General features: G+C 28.7%; 1 protein-coding gene across 5 annotated transcripts; it reads left to right on the top strand.

Annotated features, from left to right (window-relative positions):
• The first annotated feature begins 300 nt into the window (after window positions 1-300).
• Window positions 301-24,777, top strand: LOC130892052 (ATP-binding cassette sub-family A member 2-like). Of its 5 annotated transcripts, none has more exons than XM_057797258.1 (24): window positions 301-648; window positions 1,221-1,530; window positions 4,527-4,733; window positions 7,101-7,363; window positions 7,424-7,664; window positions 7,921-8,100; window positions 8,183-8,379; window positions 8,623-8,854; window positions 9,609-9,763; window positions 9,825-9,980; window positions 10,039-10,249; window positions 10,308-10,557; window positions 11,170-11,237; window positions 11,300-11,314; window positions 13,593-13,616; window positions 17,381-17,475; window positions 17,752-17,983; window positions 18,086-18,586; window positions 18,846-19,196; window positions 19,261-19,727; window positions 20,324-20,462; window positions 21,155-21,392; window positions 21,673-21,928; window positions 22,503-24,777. In XM_057797258.1, the coding sequence occupies exons 2-24, from the start codon at window positions 1,236-1,238 to the stop codon at window positions 22,743-22,745; spliced, it is 5,016 nt and encodes a 1,671-aa protein (XP_057653241.1). In that variant the 5' UTR covers window positions 301-648; window positions 1,221-1,235; the 3' UTR covers window positions 22,746-24,777. The 5 variants fall into 5 exon arrangements, with proteins under 5 accessions (XP_057653241.1, XP_057653246.1, XP_057653243.1 ...); XM_057797259.1 differs by lacking the exon at window positions 301-648 and adding an exon at window positions 763-849; XM_057797260.1 differs by lacking the exon at window positions 13,593-13,616 and having other exon boundaries at window positions 371-648.

The following is a 24,777-nucleotide window of genomic DNA, read 5'->3' as shown; positions in this document are numbered from 1 at the left end:
AAAACAGAATTATACTATCAAGATATGTAAAAAGTGTATTCAGTAACTATATTGTCATTAGTTACAATTAGTTTTTACATAAATATGTCATCGTTCCAATCTTTATAACTCATATTCCATTGTTTATATAATTATAAATGATGACTCCATAAAACCGTAATTTTAATATAGGAAAAAAGTCATTAATTATTGAAATTACTCTATTATCATTCCTAATAAATCTCAAAATTAGTAAATGATTCTTGATTACTAATTAAAGATTATGTCAAATGTAGAAGGTGGAAGTTATTATACAACACTGTTCTAATAAATTTCCAAAAATTATAAGTACATATTCAGATTTTTTACAAATAGAATCCAAAATGGCAAAAATTTTTCAAAAACATCACGCCAAATTGTTTGTGTTTGTGAAAAGTTAGTATCGTTTTTTATACGTCATTAGTATGTCACATCGATGACAACTTTCAACGGATACGAGTAATCTGCAGTTGTTTCAGTCTTAGTTGTTATGTTTAATGGGATAGTTTGTATGGGCAGAGAACTGAACATTTAAAAACACGTATATTATGTTTACATTGACATTCTAAAAACATTGCTATATTGATAGACATATTAAAATGGGGTACAATTTATGGAATTATATATAAGGTAATTAATAACATTTTTAAAAGTAGATAAAAACATATTGTACGCATTAGATATCAACTTTATAATGAACATTGTTTGCTAGGACCTAATTTCCAAATAAGATTTAATTCATCTTATGTCAACTTGACAATATGAAAATTCATAAATTATTATAGATTCTGTTGAATATTACTTTACATCCTGTTATACATTATTTTAACAGTAAGTTACGTATGAGTCAGTTGATGTTTGTTATGCAAAGCAGATTTCAATAATATTTCTTTTTTAACGTTGATAAAAACTTTTATTTTAGTGAACACATTTACTTTTTTACCAAATAAAATTATTTAAATGTACTCCATTGACTATTTGTATTTAGAAGGTTAAATATTGAACATGCTAAAAAGATATTTCTTATTTGCAGAAAAAATGTAGAAATTTTTGTTTCTTATTTGTATTTTGTTCTATTCCAAGATGTTCTTATAAAACAATTTCTAACAGTATTATCAATTAAATAAAACTAATAGTTATTTTAAGAGGTATTGATTTGAAGTGAGAATACTAATTGTTTTAATTCATTCTAATTTTTTAAGCATACCTGCATAAAAATGAGTCAAATAAAGGTTGTTGTGTGGAAAAATCTTATAATTAGGAAGAGACACTGGTTTTTAACAATAATAGAAGCATTGCTACCAGTATGTTTGTTTTTGCTCATAGCATATGGCAGAAGTCAAATTTCAGGATTAAATAAAGTTGAATTCACTGATCCAACATTTAATTACAAAGAAGGAATAAATTATGGTATTAATGTTGGAAATACCTACATCCTGTATACACCTGGTGGTGACTACTACACAGATTTAATAAGTAAAATGCATGCTAAGTTGTCCCTACCTAGTGACCGTAAGTACTTTTTCATATATATAAATTTCTATTTAATTTTTTTATGTTGAATTGTTATTAAAATTAGGAATCTAGAAAATAGTCATAGTAGATATTATTATCATCATTAATACCTAAAAGTGCCTCGAAATAATTATTTAAGTGGTATTAGATTTCATACAGGTTTTTGTTCAAATTCAATTCACTTTAATTGATAACAAATTTATGAATAAAGATTCTTATCAAGCACATTGTTTCTTGATAATTGCACATTGCAAAAAATTCCCCCCTTGTTATATGTTTTGCATGCCTTAATATAAAACATATTATTGGCTCTCTAAAATGGAAAAATCAAAGAAAAAATAACCAACTTCTTCATTATCTTATTATTTTGTTTGATCTGATCTACCAATTTCTTATTAAATATTCGTCGATTTCATTCTATCTTAGTTTATGTTGACAAATTATTTATTTGTAACAAATGAAGTTACGTGACAGAATTTTTGAAAATTCTTGAGAGGATTGTTAAGTTTTTAAATGTTCTTTAAAATTTTTGGAAATTGAAAAAAAAGGAATATTTGCAAAAAATAACTCTTTAAAATTCCTTAAAACAAATTCCTTGAAATCCTTGAAAATTGAAAAAAGATTCTGAAAAATTTAAAAAAAAAATGTGATTATCTTATGAAATTGTGAAAAATTCTTTGGAATTTTGACAATTTTTTATATTTTCAAATATTGAAAAGATTAAGAAAAAATTCTACAGGATTACTAAAAATTACTCGAAATTTCTGAAAATGGGAAAGAGATTGTAAGAAAGTCAGAAAACAAAATGGAATATTTGCGATAAAAGGGAATATTTTTATAAAATCCTAAAAATCCTTGAAAGATTGTCAATTTGAGAAGTTACACTACAGAATTAGAAAAGAAAACCCCAGAAAATAGAGAAAAGTTTCTGGAAATGTGACAAATTGTAATAATCCATAGAAATTTTGAAAAATTCCTGGAAGATTTCCAAATATTAGAAAGTCCAAGATAAAATCCTACAGAATTACTAAAAGTTCTTTAAAATTACTGAGATTCAGGAGATTTTGATTAAAATTTGAATTTGTATGAAAAATAAATTATTTCTTTGAAATCCTAAAACTCTACAAAAAGATTATATTACAAATTACAGAAAACTATAAACTTAATGTACAACAATAAAGATGGGATCTGAAATTATAAAGCATTAGTAGAAGTTTGAAAAAATAAAAAAATGTTTGGGCATGTATTTTTTTATGTGTAAAAAATAATTGCTCACTCATAATAGATGGGGTACTGGGTATAAGGATTAAGTGAACAAAATTAATATTAGTAAAAAATAAGTAATTATTTACATTGTACGTGCTAATTAATTGTTTCAGTAATCAACATAATTGTTGTGAATGTTTGTAGTTCAAAAAATTGAGGTTTTTATTGCTGTTACTACACAAATAGAATTTTTTATTACCTAAGAAAAGTGATATTAATGTTTTAAATTTTGTTGAGAAAATAGTACAAAAAGTTGAGATAATTGGGGAACAATTCCATACCATATTTTTCTCCAACCCACCTATTTTTTCGTCATTTGAAAAACCCTAAGCAGTGTTTTTATTTATTAAAATGAGTTTGTCGTAGTTGTGGTTAGACCTTGATATGTTCCAATCTATAAAGGTTATGAATGTGATAAAAATGATTATTTACAATTTATAGCTATTTTCTTTCACTATATAATATTATACCTTTCAGATATGTATTTACATTAATCTGATACAAGTTAGATGAACTAGTTCAACTTAATTTTTGTTGAGTGTAATGCATAATGAACAAATCTACCTGAATCAGGTTATCAAAATCAAGTGCTGTATCAAAACTGGCAAAATCTTGAAAATTTCAAAGATTTACATTTTTTGGATTTGTAAGTTAAGGACTAAGGAAAAGTTTGTTGCCAACAAAATGAAAATAAATTTTTAACCTTTACATCATCTAAAAAAGAAATCCTAATGAGAATTTATACACCAAATACTCTCGGGTTCATTTAGTAAAATTAATAATGACGCCACATCCTGTATACAATATCTATGTAAAAAACCACGATTGAAAAGTCCGAGAAGAAAAGTATTAGTATTATTAAAAAGTATTATTAAACTTCTATACTTCTAATTAGAAAAAACATTTTCTCAAACTACTTAATTCGATCTGTTAAGTACAACTACAATGATCAAAGTCAATCAAAAGAATAAATAAATGAATATATTACAATTTTATAAGACAAAGAGCATAAAGACATTTTGATTATATTGAAGATTTGCAGGTGTCTCTTGATAACAGTGCAGACACAACTAGTATTGAAGTATTCAAATAATTTCAAAATATTGATTCGATAACTGACTTACAATCTTTTTCATTTTGAACTATCTAATTACAATAAAGATAAACACCTGTACCAGGTTTTAGTTTGTAACTTATACACCTTTTCAACTTGTTTGTATTCAACAGTATATTCTAGTGGAAAAATGAAAATAATGAAAACTTACTTTACTTAACATTAAAATATTATTTAAAATGAGTTGATATTTAGGTTTCCCTTGTAGTACATAGAAAAGATTTTTTTAATGAAAACTGTCTATTTTCTTTGTCAATTATGATATTCAATTTTCTGCTATAAATTCAATAGATAAAAAAGCAATTTCATAAAAAAACTTACAATATAATCAGTTTTTTATTAATTTGTAAATTGTGAATATTACAAAATATTATCTATCACAATATATGATAATTTAGTCTTTGTCAGTGTTGGTTATATGATATCTGGCCTGGCCTTACCTATAAAGTTTTAGCATTCACAAAAAAGAAATATCAATACATTTTTACTATTAATAAAATATTTATGTATATTATATAATGCCTTTACTGTTGAATCAGTAAAATTTTCAATTCTTTCATTGATCATTTGAAAAAGATGGTTTAATAAACTGAATAATTTTTTTTCTTTACAGAAGTACAAAGGTTTGGTACTGAAAAAGAATTACTGGAATATTATTACAAAAATTCGAATTACACAATTATAGCAATTATATTTGATGACAAAGATAAGAAGAAACTGAAGTATAAATTAAGATATCACGAATCTGGGTCGTTTAACAAAAAATTTTTGTCCACAGGAGACAAATATCAGAATGCTTATTCTTTCCAACCTGGTATCGGTAAGTAAAATATGGGAATTCAAAAAATGATTGTTTTAGAATAACTTTTTACTTCTTAGACTTTTTTGCTTTTTGTGATGATTTATCTTGATTTTAGGTATCTTTTGATAGATTTAGGAAAAAACTTAATTTAAATGGATTTCTATCCAAAGAAACCTAAAATCAAGATATTTGATTTTATTGTAAAATGTTCTTGAAATAAGTAATTAGTCTTTGATAAACTGGAGTTTGAGATTTTCTTTGTAGGTTTGAAATTATTTAGTGCAAATTTTTCTTAAATAGATTAATTCTTAGGAAAAAGTGAACTAGATGTACGTCAATCAGGGACAAGATTGAACCCATTCTGGTTAATCAATCTATTGCTTAGTGAGATTTGAACTAAAGTTGACGTCTATAAAAATTGTACCCATTTTATGTACATATTTTTTCACAATAATGTTATTGAATTATAAATCTATAGTTTCAACAAATATATGTTGTGTTAGTTTCAGATTAATTCACCGAATTTGGTGAAGATTTACTGTTAATTATTATTATTTGTTGATCATTTGTCATCTTGTATTAATACATTCCGTCAAGTAAAACTGCCTACAATTATATTATCTTCATTTTCGTTGCTACTATCATTAAAATCACCACTCTCCACTTAAGTCAATTGTTCTTCTCCATTACTATATGTTGTTTGTAAATTGCTGACCATTGATGGTCTACCCATTTTGTAATAAATTATAATATCTAACTTTGGAGGAAACAGAAATTGGAATGAATACCAAATGTGCTTTAAAGAAAAATAAACGATATATGGTATTTATAATCCTAATAAATGTAGAATTTAAACAAATTAAAAACATATGATCATATAAGCAGCTTAAATTAAAAATTCAGCTCCTGATAGCAGTTAACTGGAACAGAAATAATTTCAATTATCTTATTTATTTTATTTTGGTTGTATTAATATAATATTTGTGCAATATATACATAATTCTATTATTGAAAATTTTCATATTCAAATTGCAGGACTAATATGTCTCCTAAGATCATTTTACTGAAATACTATATTATTTTTATCACTCCATGAATTGCGTTCTAAATGGTTGTTTGTATTCACTGGCTGATACCAGAGGTTTATCGTCGCTGTTACTGTTAAATTTATACTCCAACATAAAGTTGTATTTGTTTAAATCCAAGCTTTTATTATTATTACTTGAAATATCGATTAATCTTGAATAAATATAACTTATTGGAATTTTATGGTACACAGAAAAGTCAATTTAAAATTGATCGAAAAATAAATTAAAAAAAAATACTAATTCTTAATTAAAATTTATTATTTATTTATATGAAGATGTAATTGATTTAATAGCATTTGGTAATTGATTAAAACTACAGGGTCTGTCAAATTTTCTCCATGTGCTTTCAGATTTAGCAATATATTTATTCAATTTCCCTTGATATAGCCTGAAAGCAAATAATTTTATTAGTACATGATTAATTGTTGAAATTTTTAACGACTACATTTTTCAATGCACGATTACATTTTTTTAACTATCATATTTTTTCTTTTATCGTTTATAAAATAAAGGAAGTTTGATATCATTTCAGGAAAACCAAACCATTCATATTTAAACTTATCAAAACTTTGACTCAACGTGAAGTTATGTAAAATTTTAACAATATTATTTGAAACTCTAATTGATATATTCATATAGAAAAAGTTGTTAAATTTGGATCCACCATAAACGACACTGTTGTTGAGTCAAATAAAACTTTACATGGATACATTCCTCGTTTTTCTTCTGTAAAAATCTTTTACTGTGTAAATATAAGCTTTAGGTACTAAAATATGCTTTTCTCAAGTCAACAGATATCAGATACCATAATCCATAATTATTTCCAAATGTAAAATACTTAAAATTTTTATGAAACTAAAGGATCAACTAGCTACTTAAATCAACGTCTTTTCTATAAACTATAAATTATTCTATATACAAACTTCTGTTATCAGTGATTCAGTATATTTTCAATACATCTATGTATATTAAGCACTACTGGCATAGAAGGCCTACAGTTTGATGCAATTCCTCTCCCGATTTCTTCCTATCTCCTATTAGTTTCTCCAATTTTTAATGCTTTGCTATTTGTATATCGTTCATCTCCCAGTTCTTATGTCGTATTTTTTATCATCTTTTCATGTACCTATCAGATCTAAATAACCTATATGTGACCTTTCGCTTCTTTTTTTCACCTATATTATACATGGTAGAATATAAACCACTTTTTGACTAATGTAATTTTTTTCTATATTATTCCTTAGTATTTTTTAGCTATTAACTGGTTATATACTGATTAACCATATTTCGATTTTAGGTGGAGCTTACAAAAGTAGCGACTTTCTTGCAGTTCAGATGGCCTTGGATATGGCATTTCTTGAATATAATTCAAAACAAACAGATTTAGAGGAAAAATATTCTATAGTCGTTGAAGAATTTCCATATCCGCCTTACAAATTAGATTCTGCTATAACAAAATTGTTCTTAGAATTCCTACCATTAATAACTTTATTCAGTTTCATATTTTTATGTCCGGCAGTCCTTAAGAGAGTTGTAGAAGAAAAACATTCCGGAATAAAGGTATATACACAATGATGTTTCTATTCCTTTTAATTGAACATATTTTTACATTATTTTTAGGAATTGATGAAAATGGTGGGAATGAAATCATGGATGCTTTGGTTGGGTTGGTTTATATATGGAATGATCCCAATATTTTTCTCCATATCTATTATAATTATCTTAATGAAAGTTCCGATGTTTGGAAGTACTTATCCATTGATTGAATACTCAAGTGGTGGAATACTATTTTGCTTTTTAATTTTATACTGCATGGCCGCTATAGCTTTCTGTTTCGCTATAAGTTCCTTTTTTAGTCGTCGTAAGTATATTTATGATAGTAAACAAATATTTTCGAAATATATGAAATATATTGAAACATTTCTAAGTAATTTTATAGTATCACAGTTTAATTCGTTTTTTGGTTCTAGAAAATCGAAAAATCATCAAAATTTTTTTTACATCTTTGTTTTTACAACAATTCATATATTTTTTTTGTTAATTTAGACAAAAAATTATTTCTAGAGCAAAAAAACTAGGGGAAGGATAGTATAAAATTAGCAATTTATATTTTGCAGCGACCATAGCACTGGTGACAGGTATTCTGGTGTGGATTTTATCATTTTTCGTCCCAAAATATGCATTAGGATTAGATGAGTCCAATCAGTTATCATGGTCGACAAATATAATCCTGAATTTATTACCTAATATGGCTTTACATTATGGATACGCAGTAATATCTGTATTTGAAGAGAGAGGTACATGTATTAGTTTAACAGTTTTTTCTTCTGTTTGAATTTCAAAATAATTTTCAACGTGATATTTCAATAACTTTTGTAGAAATTGGTGTACAATGGTCAAACTTCAGTGATTCGACTAGTGGTTCAGCGGAAGATATTACTTTGTTGAATATATATCTGATGCTAATATTTGATACATTGATTTACACAATCTTCACTTTCTACATGGACGGTGTCAATCCAGGAAAGTACGGAGTGAAAAAAAAGATATTTTTCCCTATAATCGAATTATTTAAGGTAATTAACTTAATATTCTTTGAATCCTTAGACTCAGTTGGATTGGTTAAGTGTAATTAACAAAAATTATTCCCACTTGGGACATGATTTGTCCAACCATTTTTGAACAAAGTCAGGTCAGAATAATTTGATCAACATAAATCAACATGCTTTAGAGCTTTTCGGTATCTCCGAATATTTCAACTGTCCAACGGTCTTTGTTGTTCTAAATATAAAACTTTTATCCGAGTAACATATTCACAGATGTGTAGAAAACCAACTGATACAGTTAAAGTCGACACCGAGACGCAGAGATTAGAAAAAATAGAAGATGGAATCGGATTGCGCAAAGGAATTGAGATTAGTAATCTACATAAAAGATTTGGTCATAAAGTAGCTGTCAATAATTTAAATTTGGATATATATGCAGGACAAATTACTGTATTGCTTGGACATAATGGAGCAGGAAAATCTACTACAATGTCAGTTATAACTGGTGAGTTATATATAAAACACCAACATCCTTGAATAATATTTTGAGGCAACCATTTTGAAAAACTGAATTATAAATTTTAAATTAAAAACAAATCAACAAAATCTGATAAATATATCTACCTATATTTTATCTTTTCTGATGCCAGTTGAGTTACTAGTCCCTTCTGTACCCACTTCTTTCATTGTCTTCTGTCTTTTGTCATTTTCTCCAATTCGTCTCCAAATCTTATCCTCTTTTTTTCATTATTTAGATTTTCTATGTCTATGATCATACACTGAGTTTTTAATTAATTTGTCTTTAATTTCTTTAATTACTTATTCTTGTTTCCATACTTTTCAAATGTCTTTTTCTTTCATATTGTTTCACCATTTTGAAAAACTGAATTATAAATTTAAAATAAAAAAAATCAACAACTCGTTTACTTAGAAATCTGTTACTTTTTCTGGTGCCAGATGAGTTACTGGTCCCTTCTGTTCCTTTTTGTTCCATTATTTGGATTTTAAATGTCTTTATGATTCCCCCCTGCGTTTTTAACGATATTACTAACCCCTATTATTTTCCAAGTTAATTTGTCTTTAATTTTTTTTCTATTTTAATAAATTTCCAATGTTTTTGTTCCATTCGGTTGTTTTCATTTTATTTTATTTATGTTAATTTTTGTCTCATATTTTTTTTTTATTTTCCAACCAAGGCGGGACTGGCTTTTGAATATTGATTATTATTGAACATAAAAATTTACTTTTATTTATTTTAGGTATGCTACAAGCCACATCCGGTTCTGTTAAAATAAATGGTTTGGATACCAAAAGGGATATGGATGAAATTCGTAAAAGTCTTGGTCTTTGCCCTCAGCATAATCTATTTTTCACTGACTTAACAGTCAAAGAACATCTTTTATTTTTCGCCAAGGTAAAACCTTAATCAGAATGCTTTGTTTGATCTTTTTTAACAATTACTTTCTTTCATTTAGTTAAAAGGAATGTCGTCGGACGACGCATCTGTTGAAGCAGACAATCTGTTAAAAATTTTAAACATGACTAAGAAAACGAACTCTATGGCACATTCTCTTTCAGGAGGAATGCAAAGAAAATTGGGTTTGGGAATGGCAGTGATAGGAGGTTCTAAGGTAATGTACAATTATTAATGTCCATTATATAAAATAATTCTATGTTGCTTTGTTTCAGGTTTTAATATTGGATGAACCATCGTCTGGAATGGATCCTGAATCAAGAAGACATCTGTGGGATTTGTTGTTGGAGTGGAGAGGCGACAGGACGATTTTAATTACTACTCATTTTATGGAAGAAGCCGATGCTTTAGCAGATTGGATAGCCATTATGTCTAATGGGACCCTAAATTGTTACGGAACACCCATGTACCTTAAAAAGAAATATGGTAAGTTATATTAGTCCCTTTTAAATAATTTTCCACGTGTTGGTAATTTCTTTTCTAGATATCGGATATCATTTATCTCTAATGGTTGAATCGACAGCTAACATTTCGGATATTAAATCTGAAGTTACCAAATATATCCATGATGCACAATTGAAATTTGTTGATGGAAATAATCTCACATTTGTTTTACCATCTGAAAGTAATCCAAAAATGAAAGATGTACTGACGAATTTGGAAACGAAAAAATCCGAATTAAAGCTAACAAATATTTCTGTAACAGTAACTTCATTAGAAGATGTTTTCCTTAAGTGAGTTTTTGATCTTTAATCTATATAATATTACATGACTTTCAAACATACAAAGGTGTATCGGTCTTGTTGTTTTACGTTCCAGATTCCTTTTTCCCAATTTTATCCCATTTAGATAGTATAGTTGATAGGACTTTGGTAAGAATGCTCGTTTTATTTTTCAATTATCAATTATTACTAAGGACTAAATCTTATTTATAGCATAAACCTATTTATCTGTATGAGATATAAGGCGGGAAAATGAAATTGCTTTGTAGTTTGTATTTTTAATTCAATTCTATCTTGTGCTTGTTTATTACAATGTTGAACTATATTTCTCTAATTCATGTTGCTCTTATGACTACTACTAGTCTAACTCTTCTCTTTTTAGTCGTTGTGGATATTTTATCCAAAATTTATATTTTGCAGATATGATTAAAAACAATAAAACTTGATAAAATCACATTATAATTTCCCCATACAACTTATCAAGTGGAATTTTTAGTCCTGTGAAATATTATCTTCTTTCACATATTAGCAATAACTTTATAATTGCAAGTAGGCAGTTAGTTTCTTCAGTATAAGGAAAATTGAGTATTTCATAATGTGTGAATAATAATTAATTTTTTTTAGAACTCACCTCGAAAGTAACGGACATCATAACGATAACTGCAATAATAGTTTGTCAGTGGATCCTAAAGGTAACTTATTGCATTTTTACACGTAACGTTTTACTAATATTTGTTTTTTTCTTTAAATTTAGTTTTGGATATACAAGGTAATTTGAATTTTATTTAGAGCACTTTCTGTATATAATTTTTCTTTTAATACTAGAGCTGAATACCAAAGTTTTATGCTACAGTCATAACATGAGCATCACAATACACTAGAACCTCGTTTCATCCTATTTTGATGGGACCAGAGACGTTCTGTATAAATTTGGGATAAACCAAATGTTTTTTTCGAAAAATTTACATGCATGTTTTCTTTTTAGCTAACCGATCTTGAGGCTATGTATCTTGATATTTCAAATGAGTCAATAGCTGGCCAACATCCAATCCGCTTAGGGGATATTAATAGTTGTTTGAGATGCTGGATACTCTACTTCACCTCAGCTAAAGTTCTCTTCCATCGTCTTCTGATTCTGATTTACGTACATTGAGCCAATCAATTTTTAGTACTGGTATCTTTGACATCAGTTTTTAGTACTAGTATCTTTGAAATTTTGCCACTAAGATTTCTTCTATTGGAATATCAGACCATAAAATTATGTTTTAATGTCTTCTTACTTTAAAATAACTATGATGGTTTTTTAGTTACTTGCTGCTCTTTTGTGAGTTCACTTAACAAAGTTTTTCAAAACCTTCATTACCTTCAGCATCCTTTGATAATATTCCACTTATTACAGTGAGCCACGATTTTCTTTCCATCTCATTAACCATTCAATAATAATTATAAGTGATGGGCTGGTCATCCCCTATTTCTGTATTGAACACTAATGCCTTTTCTTGTATATCGGATCAACGGAGGTTTTAGTGTAATTGTAATGTGTCATATATAACTATTAATGACAGGTTATGCCAGAGGAAAAGTGTCAGTAACAAGTGGAAATGTATATTGAAATTGTCTTGTAACTATGAACCTTTTAGTTGAATAACTTGGTTATTTGGCTCTAGCTAGCCTTTTCTATGCTGTACATTTGTTTCTCAAGCACAATATACAATCCACTGTTTTTGCTTATATGGTAAACCATCATATCAGGAGAAACTCTGTGAAGTATCAAATAATTTTGATGCCCAAGCAGCTATCGAGGCATTGAGTATTTCAGGAAACTTGACAAAACAGGAAAGAATAAGAGTGTCTTTAATCTGGGTACTTGATCATAGAGGAATCAAAAGAAATGAACCTTGTCAAGACAGGAGCATTAACGCCTTTTATTGACCTGGAACCTCTCTACGGTATAGGAGAGTTTTAGAAGGAGATGTCTCCAGAAAGTTCATCCAGTACTTTGATACCATTAGATTTAAAAGGTATACGGATCTTAGAATAAACAAGATACATCTTACTAGTCATCTCCTGAAGCACTTGATGAGATTAGGTCTAACAGAAACTGGCGAGGGTAGATTCAGTGGGGAAGAGGAAACAATTACAGTTGATCTGGTTCTAGAATGGTTCTCTTCATTGCAAACATGAATAAGTTATAGTTCTCACAAGAACCCTATAGGAGGAAAGATGTAACTTCGTTAAAGCTATGAAAAATACTATACTTCATTAGAACTCTGGAACTGAGAACTCGCTACTTGTTGAATATTCAAAAGTTCACTTTAGCATACATAATTCATTTTGGGATGGTTTGCAATTATTTTCTGACCTCAAATGACATCCAACATTTTTTTATATAAATATTTAGAGGTATGGTGAAAAATTCAGAAAGGAAGTCTTGGATAGTAATTTGAATTTATTTTATTGGACTAATATCAATTTTAGAGTTTCGAATTTTATGGATTCAAGAAGTTGTACTATAAACAAGTCAAAGACATTTCCCAAGCTTACAAGCTTGGTATCTGCAGGCAGTTGATAAACACATTTTATCAACTCAAAACATTCAAAATTCAAACAACTCTTTTGAAAGACATTATGATGTTACTAGGCTCTATTTTATATTCTCAACTCTTACTAATCATTATTTTTGAGTATTGTAAAAACCTTTGGTGTAATTGTAGTACTATTTTTTTATTGTAGTATCAGTGTTTATAAAATGATTATAACTACTAGAGTTTAAAAAATAAATTCATGTTACCAATTACCAGTCAGTTAAAAAGAAAAAATAATTTCTGTTAATTTTATCAAAATATGATATATATTGACTAAAAATATTTGGAATTATCTTAAATGGTACAATTTCAAGTAGTTGTTTTGATCTCAAAACTATATTTTAGAAGAAAATGCAATTCTAAAAATTTCAAATTGCTACTGTAACTGCTTCCGCAAGATAAATAAATATTTTATACATAAATATATAAAACCGCTATAAGACTTATTATTTTTAATTGCAGGACTTCTATCGTATGATTCTATAGGTATATTATTTTGATAATTATTTTTTGTTTGTAGCATAAGCAATTAATGACACTCTTTTTATATAATATGAAAAATTTTCGATACCGAAAGATATCATGGTTATAAGGGTGTCCGTTATTTCCCAAATTGGGTTTTGGCACACAAACGCTCCTTAAATTTTTAGGTTAGAATCTAAAAAAATATCAGACCCAAACTAGCCCTTAATATTCACATTCACCCATGCCTAAATCATAATACATTTCCCATTTAAATAACATGAAGTTTTTGTACTTGTGCAGTTAATTTTTTTTCACCGAAACAAGTGTATTTTAAAATATTTAAACAGCAATTTAACGTTCTACAAAAAAGATCTAAATGCTTTTATCGATAAAATCTACCATTTAAAAGTTAATCAACGATAAAGTTGTATTCTTAGTTAAATTCATCATTTTCCTACTTTCTATTTACTATCGCTTTTTGTTTTTAGCAAAAATATGGAGTAACTTGAGAATTTTGTAATCTAACCCTATCTAACAACCTGAAAGAACTTCCTGTCATTTGAGTCAATAACCTATCTCGGTTAAGTGTTTAATTAATAAACTTTATTATTGTTAACTCTTTCAGTAACTGTGGGCTTGAGAAATGAAATTTTTTTTTGTGGGACAACCAACCGAACAATCAGTGGCAATAAATTACCAACTAACAAACAAAGAATATTTTATCAATAAGACTGCACTCTGGACTCCTCAGAAGCAGAATCTCTTGCCTTAATGTCCGTTGTCACGTCATTATCTTAATTTATCAAGGCCACACAGGGAAACAATGTTCTCTGACTTGGAACGTGGTCTGGGAGGTCAGGATTCTCCTTGAGGTTCTTATGTACATGGTTTTATGCTTATTGATTTCGAGTTGCTTTAGCTGCTCGCTCGAACTCCTCAACCGTTATTGGAAGAGCCGAAGTGATGTCGTGATGTCAACATCATCCGCATAGGCGAGGTGCTGTCTGAGCCTATTGCAAATATTTCCTCCTATTTCGCTTTTGATTCTGTTAAATCTACTCTTTTTGTAGCATCTAGCCATCGTTTTCTACGTTCCTTGGATAGTTGGTTAAGATGATGTTTATGTTTGAACTAAGTAATAGTCCAGCATCCCTTTCAGATCTACTTCCACACTTTGTCACCGCGCAAAATGTAACCATCGAAAAAAAAAAATTTTGATTCAAATGAGTAGGTAAAAGGTCGCTTGAAACTTCCCCTTCCACTCCACCATGCGCGGAGTAAAAATAACGGCGTGAAGAAAAAAATGGCGTCCTGGAACAATGACGCAGGGTGGAGAAAAGCCAAATAGCTTTATACGGGGTGTAGTCAGACGAGCCAAAAAAAAAGCGTGAGCAGCTTATCCAGCTTTTGGGCTCTTTCTCCACGCCGCCATTTTTTCTCCGCGCGTGGTCTTCAGATGGAGTGGAAGGCGAAGTTCCAAGCGACCTTTTTCCTACTCAAATGAGATGGCCAGGTTAAGTCGAATCGAATTGATTATAAATAAAAATAGATATTGAAAAAATATGTCATTTTTCACAGGTTTATCTCATTCAGTTTATATTACTTCTATGGGGGGGAGGGGGGATTATCTGCGTTTCATTCTTCTTGGTCACATAATATATTTAATAATAAAGTTATTTTATTTGATATCTGTTCGGAAAATTTTTCATATTGTAATTTTAAATTGATGCATGTTCCAGACCAAATAAATAAATGAAGTAATTAGTATCTTTCCTACACTTACTGCACTTACTAATTGTTTGCAAAAAATTTTAAAGATTGAATCACCTCACGTTATCATACTTCTTCTATTGAGAGATAATTTATTATACACATATATGTACAATGTACGTTTGGAAATTGCAAAAAATGTTTATATCACAGTGTCTAAATTTCTCCACGGTCGTGTAAAAGGATAAGAATAAATCAAATCACAACTTATGTACAATAATTGCAAGTAAAATATGCTCAAATTCTGTTCATTTATGAGCATGTGTACATTTTTTAAAATTGAAAAAATATTTATTATTCGATTCCTTAATCTTTGCTTTTAACTTGTACTTATTTAAATTAAATTAAAATAAATTTGGTAATGGTTTAGGGATTAAAACTATTTTATTGATTCAAAATCATGCCCCCATGCCATGTAATTCATTCCAAGGAATAATGTTTCATCTACTTTCGTTTACTCTTTTCCCAAAAAGCAAAATTCATTTAAAAACAAATTTTGATTGGGATTTAGTTGATATAACAAACGTTTTGATTTAAAAAATTAAGATTGTAAAACAAGTTAAGAAATACATGGAAGTTTATTCGCTGTATTTCTCATTATTTCCATGAAAATAAATTATAATAATGGATTAGTCATTTGAGAATAATAATTTTAATGAGAAGAAAAATGAAAGGAGCTGTGAGCTTTGTTGAGGATTCAGAGAGAGAACTAAGGGAGTAATCTGGTTCAGAAACTAACTTAAAAAAATGAAGAATATTTTTACTATCCATTTTTTTATCATATTCATTATCAAGATGTCACTATTGCATTGATCCTAGCCAAAAAAAATTCATAAAATTGCGTCGACATGAAACATAACTTTTTTTTAACCTTTTCGAATTTTTTAAATATACTGCAAAATGAATTTTTCTAAAATCTAAGACAGATGCGATAGAGAGATATATAAAAAAGATTTCCACCAAATTTCAAAGGAATCGGTCGGGTAGAACATGTCAAACACTTCAAAAAAAGTAATTTCGAGAAAATAACGTTTAAAGTTTGAGAAATAATTCCAGTAGAATAACTCGGCTTAGGCGTTACGTGACAAAATCTACTGTGTCTCCGGAAATAAAGAAAAGTTTTAAAAATCCGTTTAAGGACATATTTTTAAGAGTCTATGCTTTGACAATAAACAAAAATAAATTAATGTTTTCAAATTTCTAGATCAGAATACCCCCTTAAATCATAATAAGGTTACACTTCCTCCCTACTTCTGCTTTACAAATATAAATCATTATTTTGGATTTTTCTTCCATATCAAAGGATCCAGGTATTTAGTAGGGTTCAATAATGAGAACATTAGTATACAAAAAGAATGTATTCTTTTACATTTTCATCCATAATCTTTTAATTTATTTTTGATGCGCCTATATACCCAAAAAGTAAATTTAATTCAACTTAATGTAGTAATTTCTAGTTAACACACCTCTGTTCTTTAATCGTATTCTACAAAGCTTCTGGTAGCTCTTATTTCGTACTAGCTTGGCTCAAATTTAACCGTTGGAGCGTTTACACAAAAGTTCCCAGTACTAGTTTAAGGTCTTAATTTGAGGTTATATCTAAAAAAAACTATCTCTCGTTCGATTTACATTTGTGTGTACATGTTTTTTTCATAAGAGCTTTTGAACGAAATACATTGATGAAGTACTTAGTATATATTTAACTATAAATGTCCAAATTGTAATTTTTTTTAAATATAATAGAAGAAACAATGATGTAAAACCACAGTAATTGTTTTGAAACGTCTGGTTATTTCTGTGTAGAAACAGTCGTTGAAATAACTTCAAATTACGATATTAACGTTAATGCTTCATATTGCAATATTTTATATTACGAATAATTTTCTACCAGCAACAATACTAGATATACTTTCCAGCTTCTACATCTGCGCAATAATAATTTTACTGCTGAAGCTAATTTGGAAATGGATTATAAAATTTCGAACAATATTTATTTTTTTTTTATATATTTTCAGGGAAGAGAGAACCGCAACTTAATTTGAAATTGGCAACCCTTTTACATAAGAGATGGCAATTCTTTTGCAGTAAAAAATTCACTTATGCTGTTCCTGTAAGTACACTATCCTATCCTTTCAATTTTATTCAATACATTTAAATTATTTTCTACTTTGTATGTATATATGTTAAGGTACCATGTACACGGGACCCAAAGGATCTATTGTACCCCCCCTTTTTTGCTGCGATACTGGGGAACTTTGTATTTACAGCTAATCTATTAATCCCACTTTTCTAAGAAATTTCAGGATGTCTGTAACTGCCAGAACCGAAAAAAAAATAGTTTTACCCGTTTCCTGAATATCACAAAAACATTTTTGTTTTGTTTTAGGCGTTAATAACATTGGTATTTTTCATTTTAACCGGAGTTTTAAGTGGAGGTAACGATTACTGCAATAAAACTGGACCAGAATTGAATCTTAAACTGGGTAGTTACAAACAGACATCTGTATTTTACAATGGTACAACCAACAATAATGATGTGACTAAAATGATGAGAATTTACAGAAACATAGTGGAGGATCAGAAAAGTTTACCGTTCAATGTTATAGATACAGAACATTGTAAGTTTAGTATCTCATTCATAAAATAAAAGATACCCTTTATAAATGATTTAATTAAGATTAGTTGTTGGTAACTTTTTTAATATATAAATTATTTTTTAGCGATACTAAAGAAGAGCATTGAGAATATAGCTTACTATAGAGAACACATGATAGCAGGTGCTACTTTCAATGCTGATAAGACATTCGAATTAGTTGCCTTATACAATGCTATACCTATACACAGCATGCCAATATCGCTAAATTTATTAACCAACACCTTGGCTCAATTTTTACTAGGCCCTGATTATTCAATTTCTCTTAGTAACTGGCCGTTACCGCACGTAAATCAAATTAAATCTTCGCAAGAACTCTCACATACCAAAATTGGTATTTTATGGTTAATTTTAATTCCAATTGGATGTCTTTTTATTCACGGCAGTTTTATTATTTTCCCACATACTGAAATCTCAACCAAATTTGTCAAAATACAATATATGTGTGGTGTAAAACCGATTTGTTATTGGCTCGTTAACTTCTTGGCTGATATGGTATTGTATATGGGATTGATGCTAACGCTCGGTTTTATATTGTGGATCATTTCACCCGTCCGGGTACATTTTGGTAAGTAATTTAATATTTGAATTTGAAAAAAATTTAACAAAAGTGTCTTTATATATAAGTTTGGTCCAATCCATAAAATCCACATAAAGAGGATTACTGTCACTGGAAATTGACCTCCTAAATTTTGTAAGAAATTTAAAAACACACCCTGTTTATCATGTTCCTACCGTTAAAAATAAACATTTGATCCATGTTTTTATTATTTATTCCATGAATCTAGTGATAATATTTTGACTTTCATGTAACTAATATGTTTTAGGTTATCTAACATTGATTTTCCTATTATATGGTTTAGCTGGTATACCTTTCACGTATCTATTCAGCAGAAAAACTTCAGCTTCTGGCGCTTTCGCTTTACTCATAATTATGGGAATGTTCTTGGGAATCATTTTTACCATCACAATAGAAATTTTGTTACATTCTCAAGATGAGTACTATATGAATATTGGAAATCACATTAAATATGTCAGTTTACTGTTGATACCACAAGTCGGTTTGTGCGATGCACTTTTAAATTTGGCGAAGAGAGCTGTAATGATACACAATATTAATATGTCACCTGCCAAAATGAATATGGTTTGCATCGGACAATCTCATGTGTGCTGTAATGGTAAGTTAATATTTTTATTCAATATTGATATACAAATAACTTACTATCATTTTTATTTTTACAGAAAATTCCAAAGAATGTATTGGTTTCAGAAATTACTCCAACCTATTCGATGATTATTTCATTATGATCGCATGTTGCTTTATATACCTTACAATCAACATCGTTTTGGATGCTTATTGGTTTATGAAAGTGAAATCCGTAATAATCAAACATTATCATCGATTCAGATCATTTAGAAAATTTGACTATGAGAATCTCCAATATGACAAAACTGAAATGACAAATAAAAATATTGATGACGGTTTGAACACTCTGAAGGCGGAAAAATTATCAAAACTCTACGAAGGCAAACAGATTGTCAAAAATCTCAATCTAACTTTGAAACGTGGTGAATGTTTGGGTATATTAGGTGTAAATGGTGCGGGGAAAACTACAACATTCCGTATGCTTACCAGAGACGAAATGGTTGATGGAGGATCAGTACTTATGGAATTAGAAAATAAAAAAATAACTATCGATATGGACGAGGTAAATTAATATATCTATATAATAATAATTTGATATAGAAGCAAAAATACTTTTCATTTTATTATTATTACTTCTTCAGCAAGTGGACTCCCAATCGGTTTCCTTTTCAGTTTTTCAAAAATATTTAACACTCTTATGGGCTGGAAATTATTTATTTTATAGATAAATGCATACTTTGAGAACCAGGGCCTTCTCAACAATTGACTGCCAATACTTTCTGTCCTCAGCATGGTGTCTCCAACGTCGAACCATTAGCTGGGTCAGATTCGCCTCAACTTCCTCTAACCAGGGAAGGCCCGGTCTTCCTCTATGTCGCCATCCTCCAAAAACTTCATACATGGCTTTGTCCTTATCCATTAATGCAAATGGCATAGCTAGTGACATATATTGAACATTTTTTATCTTTTATGGAAATAGGAAAATTTTAATCTTTGGTTTTCTAAAAGACAATTTCCTAAGACATATAATAGATTGTATATAATTTATCACGACGTTATTTTGAAACTGGTAGATTGTAATTGAATTGGTTAAAGATTTTGCAATGATATTTCTGTTTTAAAAAATGTTTCCCAATACATTATCTTTTTATTTTTCAGTACATGCAAACTTTGGGTTACTGTCCGCAGTCAGATTCTCTAAATTATGTCTTAACTGGTAGACAAATCTTGACTACGATAGGAGCATTAAGAGGCATTAGCGACAAAAATGAAATAACAAAATATTTGGAACTATTTGGTAGGTATTGTAAATAATAAATTCACAAATTTTTCGCGCAAATAGGTTCAATACTGTAATTTGTAATTAGTTCCTTCTAGGGCTACTAATATCATAAAATGCTGGTAAAATAAATGAGAATCAACTAATCTAGAAGTGCCCAATACATAGGGACTTTCAGGATATAACCTCAAAATGTTTTGAGACATTTCTATCTGTTTTAAATTTGCAAAATGTTTCTGTTTTCATGGCTTTAATATGAGAATTAAAATTGTGAATTTAGAGGAAAAGAGACCGGAAGTTGTGAAGAATATAGACCAGTTTAGTTTTAGTAATTTATACTAAAATATCAATCTAGTGGACTTTCAAAAAACTACCAATTTCGACATTTACCAAAAGCTATTATACATACCAGCAACTCAAGACATATCTTGATATGTTCAAATACTTTTAGGCAAAAACTGTGGAAGTCCAAATATTCTGGAGCACATTATTATCAATTCCAAAGGAAACTCCATATTTTTAGTTACCCCTGTTTATTGCGGTTGTTAAAAGTCATTAAACTGAAACAAGCAATGACAACAAAAACATAACCTACAAATCCCAAATTTTTCAACATTAATTGGTTATTCCTGGATCAGTTGATTCTTACTGATAAATTTCTTGATAAAAATCAAAATATAAAATCCCAATTTATTTGAATGTCGTCTTAGATTTGTTAGAATATGCGGATGTGCCTTGTGGATACTACAGCGGTGGCAACAAAAGGAAGCTAAGTTTGGCAATTTCATTGATAGGCTTTCGCGAATTTGTCCTACTCGACGAACCTACTAATGGAATTGATCCCTCTAGCCGAAGAAAATGTTGGAGTCTTATAAAGACTCTGCAAAAAGAAAAAGGTTTCATATTAACATCTCATAGTATGAACGAATGTGAGGCGTTATGTAATGAGTAAGTACAATAAATTTTTAATTTTGCTGCGTTTTGTTTTATACACATATATGTTGAATATTACCGCCCTGGTGCCGGTCCTTCTTGGCTGTAGAAAACTCAGCGAATCGGCTTCGCGGTCCATGTCATGGACGAGTTCGTAACTATAACGTCAAATAATTTTATATATCAAATTAGATAATTCTATCTCATTCCTGTGGTTATTTAGAATAATGAATGAAAATAATATATTTTATAATCCTTCGACAATTGAAAATTGATATATTTTGTATACTTTTAGATTGAAAATAATGAAAGACGGTAAGTTTGTCGAGCAAGGATCTTTAGCTGATCTTAAAAATAAATTTGGGGGATTTACTTTAAAACTGAAGATATCAAATAAAAAAACGCCTTCGGAAATTTCGGATGATGTTGATGAAGTCGATGGGGTAGACGTAGTTGATGATAGAAATGAAGTACCGAAATTTTCTACTGTCGAAGATATTAAAAAATACTTCACTAAAAATGATAGAGCCGAATTGAAAGATGAACACTCTGTAAGTATATTAGATCTGTTTTTTCTTCATCCACTTTATAATTTGAAAAATCACTAGGAACAAAAACATTGTGGAAACTTAACCATCCCACTCTGTCCTAAGTACTTACTTCCATGTAATTTTATTAGCATTGAAATCGATCAGTATCAAGTATACGTAGAGTCCAGAAAAATAAAAATGTTTAACGTAAGTTTATTAAATTGAAAAAAAAGTTCTCATAAATCTCAACTGTACAGCTGAAATTTTACCACTAAGTTGCGCCATTTTGTTTCTAATTCGTTGAGATTTGTAGTTCTTTCAAAACCATGCCAAGAAAAATTTTGTTTTCAATAACACCAAACCTATGATTCATAAGCAAAGGTGGATTAAGAAAATGAAAGAGCCCCATATCCCATCTTTTTGAACATAAATCTGGATATGAAGTTTGCTCTAGGTTTACTGTGTCTTTATTATTCTTTTTTTTTCTTGTATGAAAAAAAAGGAGTATATTGACATCAAATTCTTTCTTGAGAAGAATTTATTTGTTAAAAATCTGTATGTTCCATTGATTAAAAATCTAATTGTTTTGTTTTAGGGTTTACTACATTTTCACATTAAAGATAAAAATAAAAGGTGGAGTGATATATTCAAAGAAGTGGAAAATATCAAATCGATTAATTCTCACCTAATTGAAGATTATGCTATAAGCGAAGCTTCTTTAGAAGATGTATTTTTGAAAGTGGCAAGAAGCGGAACGGAAGAGGGTACGATTAAACGAGTACACGAAAATAAAAAAAAATTAATGCGACCAAGAAATGAAGATGTGAAGCGGAAATAAAACTAGGCGAGCAAAAAGGGTCACAATTCAGTCTTTTGTATGTCCCGTTATAAACAAAGACTAAATGTACACTAAATACTAAAATGTATCAAAAACATACAACAAAATATTTGCATTAGGTGACTTTTATATATTTGTCATGTTTTTCTACGACTTTTTGAAGTTCATCTATTACTTTTAATAATTTTAGTAAGATTCACCAATAAAAATTTAGTATGTTGATTAGTGTAAGATAAATTAAATTGAAACATCTAAGACCTAGAAGTAAGTGATCAGAATAATTGTTAAGTGTCACATGGAATCGATTACAAACTATTTGTGGCGGTTTATGTAATTAGAATGACGACTTACTCCCATATTTTTACTTTACTAATTCACTATATATAAATGAAGAAATTTCTAACTAATCAACATTACTAGATTTGTTATAAAGTGAGGAGAAGCTGGTTGGAATAAATTTATAATTTTCGCTACTGTGCATTATTATAAAACATCTAGAACTTGTCAAATTGAATAATAAATTGATAAAACTTTTGAATGACAAGTACAACTCCCAATTGTTCAATATGTGAAGTATGAGCTATCCCATTCTCTATTACAAAATTTTGTTGATTGTAGTTTATAAGAAATTACAAAAATTTATCAAATATATCCTAACAACTTTCAAAACCTGAAATGTGCTTCTTCTACTACTTTTTCAGATGTTGGAGGAGAGTTCAATTTCCTCTTGTTCTCCTTCCACAGTCTTTTGTCTCAAAAGGTGTTTTGTCTCTAGATCTTATATTTGCTGTCTCTCTTTATTTTTTTGTTTCCAACTTTCATTATTCATTCATCATTTATCTACATTCTTTCTTACCAACATCTATTATTTATTTATTTTTCCAATTATTAATTCTTGTTTTGACATTTCTTTATCCTCCATCTTGTCCCATTTGTTTATTCGTTTCAAAGTTCATAATTAAATTCAAAAAAGAAACTATGAATGTTGATGCAATTGATAATAAAGTGGTACACAGAATTTTCTAGCAACGTGTTAATTGTATTTGAGTGAGTTATAATTTTCAGTAATCCCGTGAATTTATGGCTATGTTAATTTTTGGTATAAACTTGAGGTATTTGAATGGGGAATAGGGTATATCACAAAATAAACTAAATTGGGGTTTGTATCTCTCGTCATCAATAATACCAATTTAGAATTTGAATTTGACATGTTTATGTCAAATAATAATAAATTCATTTTTCACATTCTACAGCTGATATCTATTTTATTTTTGGTGTCACATACTACAAAAATTGTTTACTTTTCTATATATTCAAATAATAAGTGAAGTATAACTAAAACTATTTGCACTTTTGAAGTGATAATACATAATTGCTTAAAGCTTGAATTATTTTTTGAAAAGTGTTGCCAATAAGGTGCCAAAAAGTGAATTTTTAATCTGTGTAAAAATTTTTTTCTCTTCTTAGAGTTCACCACAACGTTGTATGTTGTTGATATCAAAAATATTATTAAAATAAAATGTCCTCATATACAAGATTGTCCAGAATTAATAACATTTATCTTTACAGCCTCCATTAAAATATAGGGATAGTTTTTTTATAACTGAAAAATAACAAAAATTTAACCCTTTGAATGGGTTGATTGATTATATTATTTTTTCTCATTACGGAGTTCATATTTTGAAAGTGAATATTAGATATTAGGATAACTGATTTCATGTTCCCATCTATCCCTTGCCAATAAAGGGTGGCTTTGGACAATTACACAACCTATTGGCAGATATTTCAAGAACAATTAGTCTTTTTAAAGGTTTTTATCTTCTTTATTTTTCATTTTCTGAAGAAACTGTACATGAAGAAGCATCCTTATTTTTGCACATACCATCAGCTATAAAAATTGCTTTACATAATTCTGGACCGCTTGTATATGTTTAATAAGGCGTCAAAATTTTTGCAACTAATTTTTGAAAATTGTTGGCTGTGATTGTTCTAGTTGTCTTTGTTTTTTGAAAATAGAATAAAACCTAACGGA

This window comes from Diorhabda carinulata, chromosome 3, assembly GCF_026250575.1.
Source record: "Diorhabda carinulata isolate Delta chromosome 3, icDioCari1.1, whole genome shotgun sequence".
NCBI classification, from domain to species: domain Eukaryota; kingdom Metazoa; phylum Arthropoda; class Insecta; order Coleoptera; family Chrysomelidae; genus Diorhabda; species Diorhabda carinulata.
The sequence above is the reverse complement of the archived record's forward strand: the minus strand, read 5'-3'. Positions and strand labels throughout refer to the sequence as shown.